Source organism: Lytechinus variegatus, chromosome 18 (assembly GCF_018143015.1).
Source record: "Lytechinus variegatus isolate NC3 chromosome 18, Lvar_3.0, whole genome shotgun sequence".
Classification (NCBI taxonomy): domain Eukaryota; kingdom Metazoa; phylum Echinodermata; class Echinoidea; order Temnopleuroida; family Toxopneustidae; genus Lytechinus; species Lytechinus variegatus.
The window spans coordinates 22,310,741-22,335,078 of record NC_054757.1 but is presented as its reverse complement, the minus strand read 5'-3'; the positions used below and the strand labels follow the sequence as shown (position 1 = coordinate 22,335,078).

The following is a 24,338-nucleotide window of genomic DNA, read 5'->3' as shown; positions in this document are numbered from 1 at the left end:
GACATTTTGAGGGTATTTTATAGTCCACCAAAGGGAAAGTTGTTCATCAGTGACATCACACATCCTTGTCGCATTGCCAATGGGAGGATCTCCATAGCATTGGTGATTGCAATATTCAAATGCTCATAACTTTCTCATTATTTGTCCGATTTTTCTCAAACTTTCTTTATTCTTATTCTTTGATTTTTCTGTTTCTACACAAGCATATTTGTTCCAAAGGTTTCATTCCCCTTTAAAGGACCAACATCGACACCTACCTTGAAGAGTACCGTACTCACATAGTGTAGTGGGATTGTGGTTTCACAGGTAATTGGTTCTATGGGCATTTTAATCAATGATAATTATTTTGCCATTATTGGGTTTGTTTACATTACTATTTAAATTGCAGGGTATGTCAAGGTATACATACTATGAATCATTTACATGTACAGCTCTGGTGATTTGTAGGACAATATTATTGATGGACTATGTATTCTACATGTACACATGCACAATTGCACATGCTTTGTTGCAATGTATCAGTAATTGATATTATTCCTGCATGGAATGTTTATAATTTCATGCATGTTTGTGTTAAATTACAAAACTGGTGTTGTATACTACAGGTACTAGCGAGAACATTGGTATTGGTATACTATTTCTGTATCATGTATGTTTCAAAGATTGATATTACATTGAAGTTAGTACTTTCCAGAGAATTCATCTGTATTCTGTGTTCAGGATGGAAAAATAAAAATAGAGGGTGGGGTATTGAATTTGTACATGTATGATGCAGATAAATTAAAGACACCTGTGGAAAAGACAGGAAAAATTAATATTGTATTTGCCTAAAAGGTGATTTTAAAATTTATATTAAGGATGTCTTTCAGGAAATGATTTTCGTGGGAATAGTTAGAAATAAACCTGCTAGCCCGCCATTTTCATTGGGTGACCACTTCTGATAACAACCCTTCCCCATTTGCTTTTGAATCTAAATTCTTGAAAGTATTTATAAAGCTTAATAAATTAGAGAAGTAGAATTCACTGAGCAAAATGCCCAACCTTTCATCAAAATCAGATAACAAAGTTATTGAATCTTGAAGTTTATCAATATTTTGTGAAAACAGTCGTCATGAATATTCATTAGATGGGCTGATGCTGTCACATCCCCACTTGTTCTTTTGTATTTTATCATATGAAATTAGGTTTATTCAAATGTTTTCATCCAAGAACTATAAAAATTTGATTGACAACTGATTTTAGTGCATTATATATTAATTGCTGCAACTTTCATTGTATTTCATTATAAAGGAAACATATTATTCACACAAGTATGAAATAATGAAAAAAATATTATTTTATGTAATAACATAAGAAAACGGAAAATGGAGATGTGGCATCATCAGCCCTCCTAATGAATATTCATGACAACTGTTTTCACAAAATAAATATTGCTAAACTTTAAACTTCAATAACTTTATTATTTGTTATCCAATTTTGATGGAACTTCCAGCATTTTGCTCAGTGAATTCTACTCTATGTATTGAGATACTTGTATTAATATTTTCAGCCCGGACCATCCCTTTAAGTCTCTTTTCATGAGATATTTCCAGTGTTTGATCTTAATCCCTCTTGTTCTGTTGGCTGCTGAAACACTTGTTATGAACATTACACAGCTTTTCTTATTTTTTGTTTGTGGTATGTGATTTTCGATAAATAAATCCCTAAGCTCATGTACAACATAAATGAAAAAGAGAGATTGATTATACGTTTAATCCTTTCCGATGTATTTATCTACTTGAAAGTTTTTGTGTCCATACTTCAATTATAACTGAATGCTGCAATTCCCTTTGACTTTGCATAGTGACCCCCCACTGCCAGTAGTCAACAGGTGGGTGTTTCATAAAGCTGTTCGTAAGTTAAGAGCGACTTTAAGAATGACTGTTGATCCTTGTGGTAAATGATACACGCCAAAACATGCAAAATGTTCATTGGCGTTGGTTTAGCGCGTTAGAAAGGATCACCAGTCGTTCTGAAAGAAGCTCTTAACTTACAAACAGCTTTATGAAATGGCCCCTGGTTAGCTAATTCTCTCATAATTTATAATTTATCTCATTATATTTCACCATTTTCCTCTGCAGCTCAAGAGGACTTAGATTTTGATCTGGAGTACGACACTCACTGTGGTATCGCCCACACCCGTTGGGCCACTCACGGTGTGCCAAATGCTGTCAATAGCCATCCTCAGAGATCCGATGATGAAAATGGTGAGAAAGCAGTTTATACTTTGCAAAGAAAAAGCCTGATCAAAGCCAACTAAAATATGATAATATGTTGATACATACAGACAGTGGGGAAGACCAATATTTACTTGTAGTGGTCCCCTTGTTATACTATCAGAAGACTCTCGAGCTGTGTTATAGAAACTTTTATATCAGACATCATAACCACAAACACAAAATCTCTATTTATTCAGACATTTCCCTTGCATTAGATTTCGCTTCTTCAAAAACGGTTCGTAAATTTTTATCTTTCTCTCCTTTTATTTCTGTCTCTCCTTCCCTTTCCCTCCTTAGCACAATATCAAATGTTATTAAGTGATGATGATGTTGTACATTTATAATTCAAATACCAGTCGGCCATTGTTGGCCTTTTACAGAACGTTTGGACAGTGTAACGTGTATTCACCATTTATAAAAACATAATTTTTTTTAACATTGTTTGATTTAGTAATAGTTAATGCAATAATATTTTCTTTCAGAGTTTGTCGTCATCCACAATGGCATCATTACAAACTATAAGGATATCAAGAAGTTTATTGAGAGCAAGAATATTGCTTTTGAGTCCGACACGGACACAGAGATTATCGCCAAGCTTATCAAGTATCTCTACGATAACCGTGACGATGATAAAATCACTTTCAGGGAGCTCGTAGAATCTGTCATCCAGCAACTGGTATGAGAATTCCATTGTTTCAAATAAATTAAGATATATTTGTATAATTTAGGTTAAGTTTAGCATATATACACTTCCAGTCAGCCATCTTTAACTCACTAGTACCTGTATAAACTGGAGAAAATAGATTAGGTCCACTGAATCTATTCTCTGGTGGTGTTTCACAAAGCTGTTCGTAAGATAAGAGCGACTTTAAGAACGACTGGAGATCCTTTCTTGTGGTAAATGATATAATAAATTGGCGATGGTTTACCACGTAAGGAAGGATCACCAGTCATTCTTAAAGTCGCTCTTAACTTACGAACAGCTTTATGAAACGTCCCCCTGGTTTTTACAGGTAATAGTAAGTTAAAGATAGTTGGCTGGTAGTGTAGGTAATTGTATTTTCTCGGGAACTTTAATTGTATTTTCTCAGGAAATTTAATGAGGAATAAACTTGAAATCGGGTGGATGACTGAAGTCAGTGCATTGTGTGTAAACATCTCTCCCATGTTTCATAGATGCAGGCTATGTTACAATGGAAAACACTCCGTCCCTCGGATAGGACATTCAATGGAGGTCCGGTGTAGAGGAGAGTCACCACCTTTGCACGTTAAGAACCCACTGCACTATTCGTATAAGAGTAGGGGGAAACCCCGGTGTAGTGGTCCACCTGCATTCCCCCAAATCAGTTATATCAGGAGGAGAGACCTGCGGGTCATAGTGATTCAGTTTGCTTTTCGCCTCCCAGGCACAGGTGACACCAAACAAATAATAACAATAAAAAATATCTGAAGTCCCTTCTTTCATTAGATTTATTTCCCCCACCCTAAGTTCATGTACAGTAAGTGGTATGTAAAGATGATCTTGAAAAGGGTTTCACTGCATGAATTGATGAAACCAAAGAAAGTTTGGGAAAAATCTCTTGTCAATAGGTCAACCATTCCTCCATGAACTGTACTCTGCAGTAGAACAAGGAAACAAAAAGCACAACGTAAATCTAATAAAATTCATTTTGCTGGCGAGACATGAATGGAAGCCAGGAGAGTGTGTCTGCATGAAATTATTATTTTATTTCAGCCAGATATAATGTATAGCTGCAGAGGCCAAATTGAAGTGTGTTGGCAGCGAAATATGAATGCAAACATGAAAACGGGCCGAGGATGTATTTCATTCTGCTTTGGTTTTGGTTTTCATGTGCACAAAAATTATAATTAAAAAACAATATGTGAATGTCAGTAATTTGTTATGGTAAAGACAACTTTTACCTTTTATGCTTTGAATATTTCTACCAAGGTTCAGAGTAGTCAGTTGTTCAAGACATGTAAAAAGGATATTTGGAAGGATATTTACTAATATAAGAAAATCATGCTATTAAACAGGAACACTGCTGAAGCTGAACCCCTCCCCAAAGTTCAGAATTAAAAGTCTTTGAAATGTTGACTTTTTTCTCAATCCACACTTCCATACCATTGCAACACACAGAAATATTTTTGAAGGTCTGTAAGCAATCTGGTATCAGAAAATATTGAATACAGAGTACTGTAGAGAACTTTTGATATGCAATCTTTGTAGTATTAAAAAAATTAAAATAGACAATGTACAGTTTAAATCTACATGCTACATGTGTTACTTCTCATCCTATTTCTGCCCCCCCCCCACTCACTCCCTCTTTTCTGTCCATGCTATCATTCTTTCTCTCTGTCTCTCTCTCTGTATCTTTTTATCTATCTCTAATAGGAAGGTGCCTTTGCCTTGGCTTTCAAGAGCAGGAGGTTTCCCGGTGAATGCGTGGCTACCCGTCGTGGAAGTCCCCTCCTAATCGGCATCAAGACCAAAACTAAACTAGCCAGCAACTATGTACCCGTTCTCTACAAGGACAACAGAGGTATGTACTATCAACCAGGCAATAGTAAATATTATATCCTACATAAATTAAATCCTGTATGCTGATTGGTTTAATATTAACCAGTCAATAGTAAATTTGGATGATTTTTACGCCTGTCTAAAGCTGTGGTAAAGGTGCAGTCATTTGAAATACGTTTGGGTCCCATCAAGCATTTTATTGAAAATTATTTCCATTGGCCCATGTACTGAAGTCTGGTTTAACTTTGGACTATGGTCTTAACTTTGTGCTAAACTTATGGGAAGCCATGCATGTCAAAAATTTATTTACATTGCATATTTCTTGTTTCCTGTGCTCTACCTTAATTCTTTAATGCTGTTTAACAGTGAAGACAATATCTTATTAATCTTTCTCAGACAGTTAAGAGTGATTTGAAAGTCAAATTAGCTGATACTTTGAACCTCTACTGTTAGACATTTATGTCACAATTGGCTTTCCATAGGTGAACCACAACTTGCGACCAGAGTTTGAATTTAACCCAACTTCAGAAAACCGGCAACAGTGTGCAAAATAAAGGCAATGCATATACCCAAGTCCAGTAGAAAATGTTTAGAATTCCCTTCCCCTCTTACATGTATCTGCACACCATGAGACGATTGTGTGTGTGTAATTGGAGTTTTATAGAGGTGTAGGAATCAATCAGATATGATTAAATCTAGGATTGACTTTCATCTTTATAGACCAAGTATTATTTGTCAATATATTATGATTTTATGATAAGTGTACCACCTACATCGCTACCCGAAAAGATGAAAGAACTGCGTCGAAGGTCAATTGTATTACTTTGACATTATAATGATAATACATAGCATTTACTTCTGGTGTTTCTAAGCACACTGTGTTCTGTTTATGGTTGGTACTTGGGATTAAAAGAAAAGAAAAAAAATGACACAGCTAATGCAACTATACTAATAATAAAAAATAAAAACTGGTGTGCACCTCCAATTAACCGACCCACAACTGTGAATCATCTATTTCACGTAATGTGAAAGTCAAAATAACTTTGAAATTCATACTTATCCAAGTTAGTTGGATGGTCAAACTCTTTTGAAATATTTGTATTATTTTATTTGTGTAGATGCAGTGTATTTGTCAGTTGTTACAGATCTCTCTGTCATTTTTTTGTTTTCATTTATTTAATTTATTCATTTTTTTTAAAGCATTTCACTTGTGTTTTTTTTTCTTCATTTTTCAAGTTAATTTGTTGTAATGAACCATTTAAGCTATAATTAAGTTATTGCAAAAAAAAAGTACTTATTAAACTTGATTTAGAGCTCTACTATTTCAATCATAATTGTAATATGCCATGGGGTCCGTTGCAGAAAGAGTTGCGTTTAAACGCAAGTCAAAAAATCAATCGCAAGTCCCAAATGCGCGCTGTTGATTGGTTGAAAATCAAGTTGCGCGTGATTTTTAGAGTTGCGATAGATTGCAACTCTTTCTGCAACGGGGCCCAGATCTTTATAAACCAAGTATTATTTGTTGATACATTGTGATTTGAGTACCACCTACATATACATGTATCTACTGGGTGCTCTTATGCATAGTGTATAGACGAATTCAGATTGAGTGTTGTTTTGTCTTGTGGCAGCCATGACTTGGGGGCTTCCAGAATGCGTAACAAAATTAATGTACATACGCGCACCTAGCTCATTGCTGATTGGCTGATAGCCCAGTGGTAACCCCAGCTATGGCTGCCATTAGTTACATTGCTCTGAAGTGGGATTGGTTTATAGGGAACCTCTATTACTTGTCTTTTTTGGGGGTGGCTAATGACTTCAGTTTCTTTCGATTGAAGTTTTTTACTCTTATTTCATTCTGAATTTCATTTTGATAGATAATGTGAAGAAAGGTTGGTATGCAGCGGTATGATTTATTCTCTACTATTGAGCCTAGCTTTGCTCTTGTTTTTAGTTGAAGATTTCATATTAAAGGTAACATGGAGAAGGGGGTACCTAATCAAATGATTTCTCACCAAATTTCAATCTATGCTCTGAATTCTCAATCTGTATTCTATGCCTACATGGTCTTGTGCGATAATCTCTTTATTTTGTGTGTCTTTTCATCATTTTTCATTATCATCCTGTTGTCAAATCATGCTGTTACTTTTCATCTTGTACGTGCGCATCATAGCCTGTGTCATATTCCGATCATTAAAGGGGGATCCATCATTGGTAATAAAATGATTTGTGTGTAAGAAGGAAAAAACATTAGAAAAAAGAGAATGCTGAAGGTTTAAAAAAAATCGGACAAGGAATGGTAAAATTATCGCTGTATGAAAAAAAAAGATCACTATGAAAAAAAAGACTATGTTAAGTCTCAAATTGGCAACCTGCAAGTGTAACAATTGCTAGGGACAACTCTCCCTTTCATTAAAGGAGAATGAAACCATTGAAACAAGATAGCTTGTGTGAAAACAGAAAAATCAAAGAAACAGATCAACAAAAGTTTGAGAAAAATCGGACAAATAATGAGAAAGTTATGAGCATTTGAATATTGCGATCACTATTGCTATGGAGATAGCAAATTGGCAATGCGACAAAGATGTGTGATGTCACTGATGAACAACTCTCCCCATTACTTTAGTATATATTTCACTTGAATTGCCTCTTTTATTACATCTATCCATAGAACATGTGTTCTTTCTACATGAGGGCATGTAATACATATATTTCTTAAGAATACATAATGGATAAAGAGTTTGTATCATCATAAAAAAAGCAAAAAGAGACATTTTGAGGGTATTTTATAGTCCACCAAAGGGAAAGTTGTTCATCAGTGACATCACACATCCTTGTCGCATTGCCAATGGGAGGATCTCCATAGCATTAGTGATTGCAATATTCAAATGCTCATAACTTTCTCATTATTTGTCTGATTTTTCTCAAACTTTCTTTATTCTTATTCTTTGATTTGTCTGTTTCTACACAAGCCTATTTGTTCCAAAGGTTTCATTCCCCTTTAATGTGTAGGTCTGTTGAATTATCAGAAATTGCTATTTTCTCCCATGAAGTACCTTTCGCCTTGGGGCAGTAATTAATCTGTTTTATTTGTACTATGTCCTTATATTATAAAGAATGAATTATTACTTTAGGTAAAATTAGATATGACATTTAATTTTTTTGTTTTGTGGAGGAAATGGAGGAGTTGTTCTACATGTACCTTCCATCACAGATATTGATTTTATCGCCACTACATGTATCAAAATTCAAAACTGATTTTGTTCCAACTTTAAGAGTGCGCCATTGAAAAGGCAACTAGATAATCGGCGCCTCATATATATTATAATTATTAATATTAACTTATTATCATTGATTTTTCTTTTGCTTAAAAAAACTTTTCTTTTCAGTTAGATTCTTCTTTTAATCCTTCTCACTCAATTATACATATGTATTATTGTAAATTAACCTTGAAAAAAAATAAGTACAAAAGATCTTGGCTTTACGATGTGTCTACGTGTATAAATTATAGAAAGCAAAAGGTGAAATATAAGAAGTTCAAATGTTGCATAATAATAGTGAATGCTTATTGAGCATGTAGCAGTTTATGTACGGTACCTTACATAAATGATTACTGTTACAAAATATAATTATGTCCTAGCAAGGGAGTGGATATCTTCACTTTGAACAAAGAGATTATGAGACAAGTCTGCTTCCCTCACTCTCTTTCCTTTCTTTGATGCTACCATTCTCAACCATTTTTCCATCTTTTTTTCTCCTGCAGTGTTCTTTCTCTTGAATAGAGCATTTTCATTGGTTCAAATTGCTCTGATACTCATTAACATTAGGTGTTTCATCATCAATTTATAAAGAAAAATCATTTTTTCCCCTCTATTTTGAAGAGTAGATCATGTGTAGATGCTTTGGCAAGTCTGCCATTGTTTGAGCCTTGCTTGTAGAACATTAAAACAGAAATGCAAACAATATCCTTTCTTTTAAAATGTCAATTGCACCGTTGCACATGTAGTTGCTGTTAAAGTGTGGTTGCTATTAGTACTTTTCATGTTGACAGACATGTAGGAATATGCTAGCAGTAGGGGCTTTCGATATACATGTAGGCTAGAATGTAGAATGTAAATTTAGATACAAAGTTTGAATTTGTGTCTTCATTGTTCATGTTGTTCCTGGTTTAACTATAATCCTGTTGTACTAAAACCTCCCGTTTTCAAATCAATATACAACAAATATATTTCCTCGCAATTCGAGTTATTATTGTTTTATGTATTGACATATTCTTCTTTTTCATGACTACTTAAAGTGATTGCCCTATTTTAAGGTTTTAATATAAAACATTTCCTGTCCGTGCTAACGTTCGCATAAGTAGATTGGTGAGATTTTTGCTCTTCATGAACTTAGATTGGTGAGATTTCTGCTCTTCATGAACTTAAATCAGTCCTTCATGAACTTAAATCAGAACTTAAATCAGTTAAAACGTCAATTTTTCTGATCTGAATATCAAAAATGTTCAGCTTGCGCTTCGCGTTCGCATCACTTGGTTAGTGAAATACGTAGGGTCTTAGTGAATTTATACGAAGAAGCCTTAGAATGCCCCTCTTTGGGTCTGAATTTCCTACATAATTTTCAGCTCGCTCCTTGCGCTCGCAGTTTTTGATTAGTGAGATGCGTATGATAATCATGATTAAATTACTTCAAAAAGTATTTCATGTGTTTAGATGTAATTCTAACAAAATCAGCAAGCGCTTGGCACTCGCATTAGATGACTATGGTTAGATAATTATGTTTACTCTTAATGAATTCCTAAAAAACATTCCTTAAATATATCCATGTTTGGGGTCAATATATACAAAAATTTTAGCTCGCGCTTCGCGCTCGCATCATTTGGTTATTGAAATATGCACGGTCTTAGAGAATTCCTACAAACAAGCCTGAGAATGCCTCTCTTCATGTCTGAATTTCATAAATTTTCAGCAAGCGCTTTGCGCTTGCAGTATTTGATTAGTAAGATTCGTTTGATAATCATGATTACAATGACTACAAAAGGTGCTCCATGACTGTGTTTAGATGTAATTCTAATAAAATCAGCAAAGGATGGCACTAGCATTAGATAACTATGGTGAGATATTTATACTCCTAATGGATTCTGAAATACAGTGCGTATCAAAAAAAGGTAATCCAAATTTAGAGGGTTTTAATTCAAAGCTTATGTAATTTCACTATTTTAATTCACCTAAATATGAAAGAGGGACTTCCCACCTTTTCATTGATACCCTATTTGTACCACTGATATTATGCTTGACCGAATGAATCAATGCTGAAGACAACAGGTTCACATTCCACTTTTTGCAAGTTTTTGTAAGCTAGATGAAAGGGCAATGGCTGAGTTAAATTCCTGATACGGAGGCCTGGGCTGACTGAATTCTTTGTCTTTGAACATGGCTACTTTGAATAGTGTTTGTAGGATTTGATAGTAATGAATACACAAATGAAAGGGTTGCTTTCCTCATGTTTCAGACTGATAGTCTGTAGTAGCTTATGTGGGTTACTTCTGGCCTTGTACTACACAACTATCCTTGGAAAAATGGTTTAACTTACAGTTGAAGAGCGAATCTTCCTGGTGACCACATTTCACCAAACACATAGTTTGCAGAGGACTCGAGAAGCTTTCAGGGAACGTTTCCCAGAAAGAGTGCCTCCAGCAAACAAAACAATCTGGGCGAATGTTAGGAAATACCAGGAGCACGGGACCAGCCTTAATCGCAATAAGGGAAATTCTGGAAGGAGGCGTACAGGGCGGTCACAGGAGAACATTGAAGCAGTAAGGCAACAGCTTTTGGAACATCCCAGGGACACTAGCGCAAGACGAAATGGAATTGGATTGCCTTCGGTAACATTTAACAGAATAACAAGACTGGACCTTCACATGCATCCATATCATATACACATGCGCCATCAGCTTTTGCAGGATTATCTTCCCAGGAGGCTGGCACTTGCCAGATGGTTAATAGGCCACTATGAGAGAGATGTCAATTTTATTCGGAATATCATTGTAGGTGACGAAGCTGCGTTTTCCATGGATGGCAAGTTCAATACACACAATGTTTTGGAATATGCACTGGCCAGACATCCTCCAGAAATCAATTATGAGGTTAATATGAGTCGTCAAAAATGGACAGTCTGGGTTGGACTGTGTGGCAGTGGGCAAGTGATTGGACCTTTTTTCTTTCGAAGAAATGTTACTGGTCATATGTACTTGCAGATGATCAATGAGGACGTCTTGCCACGGTTAGAGGAACATTTTGAGAGACAAGTTCGAGGAGTTTTCAGACAGCTCTGGTGGATCCAAGACGGTGCCCCTGCACATCGTCTCATCGCTGTCCGGGATTGACTCAGAGAACTCTTTGGAGATCGAGTCGTTGCCCTAAACCATGAGGTAGAATGGCCTCAAAGATCGCCTGATCTCACGCCCTGTGATTATTTCCTTTAGGGACATTTAAAAAACAAGGTGCTTGCAACTCCTCCCCAAGATCTTGACGATTTGCAGGGCCGAATTCGACATGAAGTGGATGCTTTGCGAAATGACCCGGCTATGGTGAGACGAGCTTTCCAGGACATGGTCCGTCGCTGCAGGCTTTGTGTGCAAAGGGGAGGAGGACATGTTGAAGGTGTGGGTGCATGATAGGTAAGAGTGAGAATTTAACCTTCTACTCATCATTTCAAGAAATGACTTGATTTCTCATTGTAAAAAAAATCACTTTTAATGAACTTGAGTCTGCAAACCATCAGTTATTTATGTCACCCATTTTACCAAAACTTGCAAAAAATGGAATATGTACCTGTTGTCTTTCAGATCAATTTATTTGGTCATTCGTGGCATCAGTGGTGAAAGTAAGTTATCAATCAAAAGCTGAGAAGTTCCTCTTTCAGGTTCATGTAAATTAAAATTATCAAATTAAGTAAGCTTTGAATATCAACTCTCTAAATTTGGATTATCTTTTTTTTGATATGCACTGTATAGTCCTTAAAATTTCCCTGTTTAGGGTCAATATATACAAAAAAATTTTAGCTCGCGCTTCGCGCTCGCATTGTTTGTTTAGCGAAACAGTTATGTATCATGATTAAAACAAACTTGCTTATAATGTCCCTTTTTAGCTCTGAATATTAATCAGTGAGATACATATCCGTTTAATGCCACTGCATGTCCATAAAATATCTCTATTAGGTCAGTATACCTGACAACTGAGCGCGCTTCGCGCGCTCCCTAAGTGACTCAAAAGTTTTGCTGGTGCCCCCCAATGCCGTGACCCACGGTACGCCACTGGGTGAGTCAATTCCTGTGTTGGTGATATCACTTAACCACTTAAGGGTAAAGGTCCAGCAACTCTTCAATGATGTAAACTATTTTTTCTCTCTCGATTCATCGAGTCTAGTTTATGGATAGTAAAAGTTTAACAGCTGTGAATTACTCGACATTATATTCAGAGATGATGGTGTTGCATGATATGCATCATATTTTCATAGTTAAAAGTTTATAAACTCTGTCTTAGTGTGCAAATCAATTTAATACCCTTCTGAATATTTACCTATGCCCTCATTCACATGATATGAGCTGATACCATTAAGTAATACAGGTACCAGCAAAACAAACCTAATTCAAATACATCCCTACTTTACTGACATTTCTTGGAAATCTGTCACATGTACATGTAGTCGATACTCTACATGTATGTAAGGGAATTGTCAGGGTATTTGTGTATGATTCCATAATCGTAATGATTGCTTTGGTTGTATGTGATATGTTTAGAGGGAGCTGGAAATAGTTGTCTGTTCTTGTTTATTAGCATTCTTTCCATCGGTATGATTGTAATAATGCCTTATGGGGATGGGTATCCTGTATTCATGGTATGTTTGTATGTGATTAAACATGATAATGGTATCACTTTGTGGTAATATAATTTCCTTTTATAGTGGTATTACGCAACAGTGTGGGTCATTGGTGTATAGATGGAAGGGGGGGGGGCCTTTTGGGCCAACGACCTCCAAAAAGTTTCACCCCCCTCCCCGCAAAAAAAAGAGGAGAATATTAATGCAAAGGAAATTAAAAAAGGGTGACAATTTGATATTCATTTCTGAATATTACATCCAAAAACAATAAAACAAAGTCTTGTGTTAAAAAGTCACAAAAATTTCTCGCTCCCTTCGCTTGCTTGCAGCTTTCTACAGATTTTGCCCAATAATCCATATCTGGCCCCCATAAGTCTCTTGGTTCATCCGGTGTGGGTATTCATACAGCCATATTCCTAACCAAACCTTTATTGTTTATACTGCAGGGCTCCACACTAACCCTTTTTTTCTACTTGTCCAACCTGTTTATGCCGGAACAGTAGATACCCAGTTTTTCAAATTTTTACTGGTCCGAAACTAAAATTTACTGGTTCTTCAAAATGAAGAAAAACATTCATGAATAAAGACTTGTTTATTGCTGTCTTTTATTGCTTTTATTGCCCCCCCCCAAACAAACAGTACACACATAAATGTACGCATACAAGATAATTCATGGAAACCATTTCTCAATTTTGGAAAGCCATTTTTTCATTATTTACTATAGAGGAGAAAATACATTTATATTCACAGTTTGATATTTTTACTGGTCATGTCAGACCAGAAAATCTGGCAATTTCTGAAAAGTTACTGGCCTGACAGCAATTCTTACTGGTCTGGGACTGTCGGACAAGTGCCAGTGTCGCGCGCTGTATACGGACAACTCACTGAGTGGCATTTGAGAGATTGTGAATATGATTAATTTGCTACTGTTGTCTAATTTAGTTTGCTATTTAGCTCATTACTATTCTCTCTAATTGCCAGTTAGGCTAACCCAATTCATCTCCATGTATTTATAGTTGTACATATTGTGCATTTTCTATATACTCAACTGCTTTATTAAAGTACAATTGGCAGGTGTACATTAAACAAAATGACAAGATAGGCAAGACATGTATAATTAGAGGAAAATGAGGGACACCAATTATCTCTACAAATTACATGACAAAAATAATTGAAAACTCTCTTGAAAAAGTAGGTTTTCAGTTTGGTCTAACATACGATGCATTTATTAATGGTATGGAGACTATTCCTACTCCACGATTGGATGCAGTGGCAATAAAGGCATGATCACTTGGTGTAATCTTTGTATTTTTTAATCTCTGGTTTTGGGGTGATTATAATGTAAGACCATGTTCTCATTACGCTTTCTAAAACCAGTTTACTGGAAACCGGTTTAGGAAACCAGTTGGAAAGGTCTATCATTCCCATTTGATCCCTTGAAAGTGGTTTCAAAATTACTTCATGTAAGGTGATCTTGTTGCTATGGGAATGCTCTCAGTGGGGTGGCACGTTTCGTATGAAATTCCAAACTGCATCGTATGCATTCTGCACACAGTGTGTAGAGAAGCGCGCTCAAATTGTGCAAAGATCGCTTCCTGAAAACGGTTGTATCCTCCTTTACTCTAAAATCAGTTTAATGCGGCAAAGCGATTTTGAAAACTACCTCAAGAGGTGGTTTTATGAACCGGTTTGGAAGATCGCTTCGACCGTTCTCATAACACATTATTAAACTGTTTCCCACTAAACTAGTTTTAGGAAGCTAGTGAGAACGGCGTCTAAGCAGCTCACAAAGATAAGTGGGGGCCATGCCATGAAGTATCTTATATGTATAAAGTATCATTTTGAATTTCATTTGCTGATGTTATGGAAGCCAGTGCAGATTGATAAGCAGTAATATCCGCTTGGTCTAACATGCCTTATGGGGCGTTGCAAGAAACTTGCGATGAATTGCAAGTTTATTTTATGTCTCTAAATTAATTATATCTCTTGTAATTAATTGTAAAGTTGCAATTAATTGCTTATCTGCTTCTCGCAACAAGGATTGTAAAATGATTATCTACAGCTAAAATTTTTCAATTTTAAAATTGCAATAGAATATTTGCAATTGCAAATATTTTCTTGCAACACCACCTTTATAGTCTATATGATTAAATAAACTCTTCGGTAATCAAATTTTGATTTGATTTGTGTGTATTAACAAGTACCGTCTTGGCATTAGATTACATGGCAGTAATATTATCAAGACTAAGTGACGACTGGACCAAACAGCAATTCAAGCAATTGATAGTAGATGGAATGATTTTAGCCCATGATGGTGTTAGATAGATCATCAGGGCATTAGACCACATGTAAATGGCAGTTAGATTAAGTAAATACAGTAGACCAAGTGCTTGTAGGATCAAATGAGAATTCATCCATCTGATATGAAGACCAAGTGGATAACCTCGGTGACTGGTGTGACCAAATAGTGCCCTATGACTTTTTTTGCAGTGATTTTTCGATGTGGACCAGTGAGATTTTAAAGAAATAAAAATAATGTGTTAGTAGAAAATCAGCATGACCGGACTTGTAATATTATCCAGTTTAAGACCTATATTTCGTTATCACAATCTGTAAAACTCACATAAATTTAACCTTTTATCAACCAAGCAATACTGGAAATAGGAGTACCATGTCGGATTTCTTTACTAAATTGCTTGAATTTATCAGCCTGTAAAGTTGTAGTGCGAGCATTTTGTGGTGTGGGCATTTTGTTCTGTCTGTTTGCGACTCTCGGTAACTCCTCTACATCGGGGTATAAAATAAGAGTGGGCCACATACATGTACTTTCACACGACATCTTGAATGTTTTCTAGCTCCGCAGCTTGAGAGGTCTTTCAGCAGCACGACTGATTTTGAGGTCGTCGGAGATGCCAAGGAGGCGGAGTATTTCTTTGCAAGCGATGCTAGCGCCATCATTGAACATACTAATCGTGTCATCTATCTGGAGGATAACGACGTAGCTGCTGTCAAAGATGGAGGTGGGTTTAATGATATTTTGTCATATCGGTGCAAGAACGCCTTTAATACCACACTTTATAAGGCAAAAATGCCTTTAGCAGCATGCATAATTGCACTGTATATGGGCGTTTCACAAAAGTTTTTTGCAAAGTGCATTCTTGCATCAACAGTTGTCTGTCATCTTAAATCAAGGATAGCTGTTAAATTGGACTTGTGACAATTCAAAACTGACATCTTTTCTTAATTTTAATGACTTAAGCACAGCTATGTGACTGCTGCTATGTTAGATATTCAAGATATTCAAAATTTATTGTCATGCTCAAAATAAAAATTACATTGGCACAAAAATCATATTCCGGCTGTTGGTATACAAAGAACAATATATAAAATATAATAAATAATTACAAAAATAATGGCATTAAATAATATACACAAAGACCTAATACTAACCCAGAACAAATCTTTATCTGTTAACTGACAGATAAAGTTTTCAGTATGTTTGTGGTTAAATTCAAATGTTTATTCATAGGAGAACTGATGATTCATTATGTGCTTGTAAAAATAAGTTCATTTCCTTTTTACTGTTAATATTCAGGTGCAAAATATTAAATGAAAAGAAATTGCCGCGTATAGTATAAAGTCTGATAAATGACCACCATCAAGAAGTGAATATTAAGTAGGTAATTAAGATTTTACTATGAACTATGCAAAAAGCAGAGTTCCAAAACTGTAGCAACCAGAATTTGTAAACTGTAAATGTAGTGAGTTATCAGAGGACATTCCTTGAAGTACTAAGTGCATCAGATTTCTTGACTGTCAAAATAATTGATTGATCTTATCAATCGTAAGTATGGAATGCCATGTGTTTGCAGTCATAATTTTGTATGTACAATAAGTAATATTAATATATATTGTAAATCAACCATTAAAATTGACACAGGAGGCTTCATGCCACAGTAATTTAGTTAGCTTTTTCTGTCCCTGGCGTTCCAATGGTTGATATTTCTTATTTTGTATTGTTTATACTGAAATGTATTTTTGTATTATTTGCTGAATAAATAATAATAAGTTAATACTTGTAGGAGTATGCCAGTTGGTCAAAACAACGACATATGCTTTTGTGTATACTTCGTAAAAACACAATATGAATACTGAAGGGGCCTTTATGATTAAAGTTTGAGCACCTTTATTGTGTATTTTACTCCATTTTTTTCTGGAACAGCTTTGTCTATCCATCGTCTTAAGAAGGAGCAAGGAGAGTCTATTTCAAGAGAGGTGCAGACACTTAAAATGGAGATTCAACAGATCATGAAAGGTAATAAATCGATAATAAGGGACCTATAACATTTTTCAAAATCGTTTGAATATATCATTCTTAATATGTTCCAGGTGCAGGAAAGATGAAAAATTAATTGTGAGCTTTCAAAACTTTGATCATGTCATTTGGTATAGTGATATTCCACTGCCAATGGTTAGTCTTCAAATGCCTTTACATTTTTGCTTAAACCTTTACATTGTTTGTGTAATACCATAGGTTCAATTTTGTGTAACGATTTTAGGGATTTTGAAAGCTTCCCAAGCACTAGCTTTTGATTCTCTTACAATTAAGATCTTGAATACTCTTGATGCTTTGATATTTTATGAGAAAGATAGCCCTTGTACAAATCCTCTCTACCTCCTGTTATTACTCCACGCGGAAGCGTCGTGGTGTAGCGGTTCTGACTCTCACCTTGTACCGGTAATCAGATTATCGTGTGTTCGAATCCCACTATGGCCTAGCCTCCTTTGGCAAGGCGTTGATCCACACTTTGCCACTCTCCACCCAGGTGTTAAATGGGTACCGGTAGGATGCGAAAGCCTATATGTAGTATGCCTAGCAATTGAGTCTTGGAACTCTTGCTGGAATGCTCCCCAGGGAGTGGAGAAGGTGCATACATTGTATGCGGGTATGCAAGGATCCGATGACCGGGGTAATAATATGTCTGTAAAGCGCTTAGAGACGTCGCTCCAATGTATTAAGCGCTATATAAATGCGGAATATTATTATTATTATTACCATGCATCATCTTGTGTTCTTATCTGTCATACAGGGAACTACAGGTATTTCATGTTGAAGGAAATCTTTGAGCAGCCAGAATCTGTCATCAATACAATGCGTGGGAGGGTGAACTTTGAAAACAAGTCAGGTATTGTATTGAACATTATTATCGTTGTATGGAACTTTTCTTTTGTGTTTTAATAAATTAAATGAAATCAGATGAAATAAAAATATTTTAACAGTGGACTCATTAATTAAAATTAAAAACAGTGGAGACATGAATGAAATAGCGTACTTAACCATGGCAACAGGCGTCAATTTGGCACACTGTGACCAAAGCGCGCATCAGCATTGGACACTTGTTAGTATACGCGGCAAATTAAGTGTAAATTATACAGAAAATCTGCATAAACCATGGGTTCAACCATTGGTTTTTGAAACCACCTTTGTGAAGTCGGGCCAATAAGAGCTGGTCATGAGGGCCACTTATCTTGTCACCCTTGGGCACTCTGTACCTACAGCTTTTACCATTGGCGGCGGAAGCCAAAAAATTTAGGGGGGTCCACCTGAAATTTTGTGATGGACACAGGTAAAAAATTTGACAAGCAAGTCCCTCCCCCCGCTTCCACTGCCTATGGGTTTTACTGTACTTCTTATCAATTTGTATTTGTGTTCGTAGTGTGTCTTGGAGGTCTTCAGGATCATATGAATGAGATTCTAAGGTGTCGTCGTCTTCTCTTCCTGGCCTGTGGAACCAGCTATCACTCTGCAGTGGCTGTAAGTCATCCAAAAATTATACCATTGATCCATACAAACAACATAGAAATGTGGCTTTCAATTTAAGCCAAAAAAAGCCCCACTAACAGTACCATATAATCTAAATTTTATGAAAGTTAAAAGTATTTCAGTGCCTTACAGCAGTGACAAATGTCTTCATAAAATTCAATGAAAGAGAATGATGCTTTTCTTCCTTCCAGACTCGTCAGTTGATTGAGGAGCTAACAGAGCTGCCTGTCGTTGTTGAACTTTCAAGTGATTTCTTGGACCGTCACACTCCTGTTTTCAGAGATGACGTAGCTTTCTTCATCAGCCAGTCAGGTCAGTACATCATCATCGTGGGGTGGAAAGGGTGGGGTGGTAAGGTGATTGTTTTTGGTCATTATTCATTAATCTCCTCTGTCCTTGATAATTGCATTTTAACCTTTTCATTATATTAGTAGTGGCAGATTTATTGCTTGATAGCTTGGCACTAGGGTTCTATAGGATGGACTTCAGAGCTTCAGAACTGCACTTTTACTTCAACATTGAGCATGAAGATAGATTATTTCATTGGTGTTGAACTCAAACAAACCGTTTACATCTAAATCTGATATAGGTGAGACTGCAGACACCTTGAATGCTCTGCGCTATTGTAAATCAAGGGGTGCCCTCACAGTTGGAATCACCAACACTGTCGGTAGCAGCATCTCACGAGAGACACACTGTGGTGTTCACATTAATGCCGGCCCAGAGATTGGAGTTGCAAGTACAAAGGTAGGATAGAGAGAGCACTGAAGATGCTGTAATTGGTGGAGATAAAGATGATGGTGGTGGAGGTGGTGGTAATGATGATGATGATGATGGTGATGTGGTGATGGTGGGATGGTGGTGATGGTGACGATGGTGATGATGGTGACGATGATGATGGTGATGGTGACGATGATGGTGGTGATGGTGACGATGATGATGATGGTGATGATGATGGTGATGATGATGATGATGTTGATGATGTTAATGGATGTTGATTGATAATGATGAAAATGATGATGAGGATGATGATGATGATAAGGATGATGATGAGGATGATGATGATGATGATGATGATGAGGACGATGATGATGATTGATGATTGGTGATGGTGATGATACTGAATCTATTCCTTCTCTCCTATCTAGGCATACACCAGTCAGTTCATCTCTCTGGTCATGTTTGCTCTGATGATGAATCAAGATAGATTATCCTTCACATCCAGGAGACATGAGATCATCCAAGAACTTCAGGATCTCCCAAGTAAGTCAAAATACCTCTTTTCCTACCTATCACCCTGTTGCTTATCATCTAACCTCATTCACATTATTTCTAAAATCTTAGATGTTCTCGATCATCTAGATTGTGTAGACTGTTTGATTTTTTAAAATAGTATATTTGATGATTTGCAGGATGTGAAATAGGGACATTTTTAGATTGAACAGCACGCAGGATGTAAAGAGATAATCACCCCCAAATCCAATGATGTCATGTATAATGAGAATAACCCCCCCCCCCCTTTTACAGAATTCTTATATCAGGGAGAAGAAAATGCATGTTGGTACTATGAAATTACTTTTAGTCAGACTTCACTTCTTTTTTTTATTGACACCCCTCAACATGCAAACATTGGAAAATATATGTCTTCTATCAAAGTGTGCCTCTTAAAATCTAACAGATTTCTGTTTTCAAAAGATATTTGATGTAGGCCGATTCACTTGTATTTTTTGAATGAGGATATGATTTAACATCATTATTTCATCTCTTAATTGATAGATAAAATCAAACAAGTGTTGGAGATGGACGACCAGATCGAGAAGCTTGCTGAAGAACTTGTTCAGAAGAGGAGTATTCTTCTTATGGGAAGGGGTTTCAACTTTGCTACATGCCTGGAAGGTGCTCTGGTAAGAATAGTTAAAATGGTGGCTTGATTTGAAGCCTAGAGTTACTTTACTAAGGGGATGACGGATGGGAGGGGGAGGGAGGGGGAAGGAGCATTCTAACTTTGCTACATGCCTGGAAGGTGCTCTAGTAAGATTGATAACAATCATGATGGTTAGACTCTTCATGAAGGCTACCTGCATTACCAGGGAAGGGGGTCGCGGGCACAAAAATTATTACTTGGTTGCTTTTCGGAACTGGATGAAATGACAACAACATTGGAAGTGGAAATTAAGCCATGGAGTAAATGATAGTGTAAAGCCCAAGTGATGATTTGTCCAAATGTTTATTATACCAAACTGATAATAGACCAAGTGGGTTTAGCAATGATGGTGTGAAATGATCTCAGAATCAGACCATTTGCTTGAACATTAAGTGGATACAATTCAGGTGATAATACTAATATTATCGATCAAATTCTGTAGGCCTACACTGGGAATAACCATTCTCAATTCCCTCTATCTTGACAGAAAATCAAGGAGTTGTGCTACCTTCACTCAGAAGGCATCCTGGCTGGAGAACTGAAACACGGCCCTCTTGCTCTGGTTGATGAGGATATGCCTGTCATCCTCGTTATGATGAAAGATGGAACATATGTGGTATGTATTGAAAAAGGGGGGTGGAAGGGGGTGGAGGAACAAAATAAAGGTGGATGCGTTATGAAAGTAACAGAAATTTATGTTGTTACGTCAAGAATGTGAGAAATCACTTTGCCTCGGTTGGGATTAGAACCCAAGACCTTGTCTTGCAGGACGAGTTCTCAAACACATCCTTTGGTTAGGGGGCAATGTCATTTCTCTAAATTTTTTAAATCAATTTTTGAGAATAAATTTTATCAACTAGGGTATTCAATTGGTAAGCCAAGGTAATATACATGTACATGTATAGTGCACCATTGAATAGGCAACTTGATAATCGGCACCTCATAAATGATGTATATTATTTAAATTCTATTTGAGGTCACGGGCATTTCTTGAAATGACTTGTCGGACGCATTATTTGAAAAAGTCTGTTTTATCCAACAGTTACCATAGTAACTGTTTCTCAGCCAGTGAGAATCCAGGAAAATTGTTGCATGTATTGGTTGAAGTAACACTCCCCATGTTTGTTAAAGTGATTGTTTAACATTGGTTTGACTTCTAAAAAATCTGAGCTAGAAGGTCACACTTATCACCTGTGTCTGTGATATGTTCCAAAAATGAAGCCCAGAAAAAATTGCGTTCGAAAATGATTATTTAGTGCTTCAAAAATTGAAATATAAAGTGACCGGAAACACCATCTTAATTTAATCCCATACACTTATGTGTACTATTTAGGTGTCTACAAGACGCCTATTTACAAAATCGGGGTCTGCCTTGTAGTTTTAGCTTTTCATTCTCAATAATGGTTGTTTTCAGGGTTTAATAGTTCTAATACATGCACTTGTACACATGTTTCATCTTGGTTTGAGAATTTTTTAAATCAGCTGCTCACAAAGTTAAACAATACCTTTAAGATCTATGTAAAATAGTATTTAGTAGAATTGAGCAGAATGTATATTGATTATTTTGTTTGTTTGTGTCTTTTATATAATAAAAGCTGACTAAAATATAGTATTATATATTCTGACTTTTGTTTCTTATTACAGAAATGCCAGAATGCTTTACGTCAGGTTGTAGCTCGAAAGGTATGTTTCTATTTGCAACTTTTAGATTACACATCAATTTTTGTCCTTGTCTTGGTGAAAATATATTCATTTATGAATGTGTATCAGGAGTAATCCTGGTTTTTCAAAAATTTAATGTTACACAATAAATGAGACCCAAGTATTAATATAAGTCAAACAAACAAATATTGTGTGTGTGATCCAAGCTATTTTCAAGTTTCTGTTTGTCCTTTTTGCTGTGGGCTCTTCAAACAATAGCAAAATTGATGTAAGATAAATTTTAGTCAAGGTTGTGAATTTGAATACTGGAGGAAACTGTCTCAAAGTGATTGTGAAAAGCTGTTTATTATAAGGTATGATACATGTAGTTACACATTAAGATGAAATTATGATTTTTGCCAGGGGGGGGGGGACACCAAGGGCAAGAGGAAAGTAAGGAAAGATGCAAATTCTTCTTTTCTTTTCAAAGGTGCTTTGGGCATGACCTCTTGTACCACCAAACAAACCATTAATGCATATGTGTTAAGAGCTATTTTCAAATGTTCTGCTCTGCTTGTACTTTTAAGAAATTAAGAATGTAATGACTTATTAAATTTAACCTTACTATAAAATCTGATTCATCTTGTTCTGTATCCTCCATCTCCCAGAGCAAACCGATCATCATTTGTGAGACCGGTGATGAAGATGCCCTAAGTACCGCCTCTCGTACCATCCAGCTACCCCGCTGCGTTGATTGCTTGACTGGTATTCTCTGTGTCATACCCCTTCAGCTCCTGGCCTACCACATAGCTGTCCTGAGAGGATTTGATGTGAGTTTAACGTTTTGAATGTGTATTTTTGTGTTTTTTGAAGAGGAGAGTGAGCATTGTGTATGGAGGATTCACTGAACTCTACTTTCAAAAAAGGAATCGGAATCCTATCCAAAGCATACTGGATAATCTTCATAGTGACTGTGCCATGGACCAGTGATGGTCTGGTGGTACAGTCGCTGACCGGCATTCAGTAGATGAGAGGTTCAAATCCTGCTGGTTCCTAGATTTATTTCTGACTTATCAGATAGATCGATCAATGCGATCTTATTTACAGGGCTGAATGCCATAAATTGTATTTACAGTATAAAGATGTTAAATTTAATTGAGGACAGATTCTGAATGGGGATTCTCAGAGCTCTTGAAAATTATAATCCATTACCATCGTGTGGACCCATCTCCTTTAATATGAAGCCCTTTCAAAGAATGTCACTTTTGATCGAAGAGGTTTCTGGGGCGCTATTTTCACTTCATCGAAGCAGTCACGACTTCTTTGACGGAGCTAGAAAATCCTCCTTATTTTGAAAGTTTTCGATAAAAGTGGACTATACGTATAGACGGTTTTGGATATTAGATCATTTTGGAACTTTTGAGCTGGAAAACTTCTATTCTGAGGACGCAAAAAAGTGGATGTTGAACGATTTTTAGAGCGAGAATCCGCCTCAACGGAATGCTACAATATGGCGGCCGGTGAAAGTCATGCACCGAACGGTACCAGAGGTAAGCCAATCTTCCTCAAAAACAAAGATATCCCTGAATATAGTGAGAAAACTCTGTATGCGGATGAACTGTTCAAAAGTCTCACTCATGTCATATCCTCGAGTGAAATCAAAGGGATTCAGAGAATCGGGGGACTTTGGCGTTTGTACATAACGGACCAAAATGTACGAATTAGGCTCATTACCAGTGGACTTAACCTTCGTCATGCAAATGTACGTGTATATGACACGAACCCTTTCCTATCAGATGGGCAAGAGGGTAATTTACGCCTTCTGATAAAAGACATACCACTGTCGGTACATGAGTCTGTAATCACTGATGAGTTGAAAAGAAGAAATTGCAAAGTGACAGGAAAAACTTTATATCAGAAATTGAGAGTAGATGGTCATCTCACAGATTGTTTGACTGGAGACCGTATTTTATACATAGAACATTTAACTACTCCTCTCCCACGAGCAGTTACGTTTGGACACTTCAAGGGGAGAATCTTCCATCATGGGCAGACAGACTCGGCAAATAAGACATGCTCGAAATGCCTGCAGTCAGGGCATTTACGTTCGTCATGCGTGAATGAGGTAGTCTGCCGCTGTTGTAAACAAACCGGGCACATCGAAACTCGCTGCCCAACTCACGACGCACCTACCGTTTCGTCCAATCAGCGGCCAGGAAACGTCCAGTCATCGCGATGGTCCCTACAAGCAGACACCCAGCGCGTGTCACAGCAACGCTATGAAAGTCA

At 36.6% G+C, this 24,338-nt stretch overlaps 1 protein-coding gene across 4 annotated transcripts in view; it reads left to right on the top strand.

Annotated features, from left to right (window-relative positions):
* The window catches only part of LOC121431691 (glutamine--fructose-6-phosphate aminotransferase [isomerizing] 2-like), a 39,001-nt gene that overhangs the window by 8,741 nt on the left and 5,922 nt on the right, over positions 1–24,338 (top strand). For 3 of the 4 annotated variants that reach the window (XM_041629346.1, XM_041629344.1, XM_041629345.1), the window contains 15 exons: positions 2,121–2,246; positions 2,741–2,934; positions 4,654–4,801; positions 6,657–6,671; positions 15,516–15,680; positions 16,883–16,975; positions 17,751–17,846; positions 18,378–18,475; positions 18,676–18,796; positions 19,074–19,231; positions 19,633–19,747; positions 20,261–20,388; positions 20,896–21,024; positions 22,053–22,091; positions 22,718–22,879. In XM_041629346.1, the coding sequence (XP_041485280.1) occupies positions 2,121–2,246; positions 2,741–2,934; positions 4,654–4,801; positions 6,657–6,671; positions 15,516–15,680; positions 16,883–16,975; positions 17,751–17,846; positions 18,378–18,475; positions 18,676–18,796; positions 19,074–19,231; positions 19,633–19,747; positions 20,261–20,388; positions 20,896–21,024; positions 22,053–22,091; positions 22,718–22,879 (1,787 nt within the window). The remainder of the gene's footprint in view (positions 1–2,120; positions 2,247–2,740; positions 2,935–4,653; positions 4,802–6,656; positions 6,672–15,515; positions 15,681–16,882; positions 16,976–17,750; positions 17,847–18,377; positions 18,476–18,675; positions 18,797–19,073; positions 19,232–19,632; positions 19,748–20,260; positions 20,389–20,895; positions 21,025–22,052; positions 22,092–22,717; positions 22,880–24,338) is intronic. The other variant, XM_041629347.1, reaches the window with a different exon arrangement.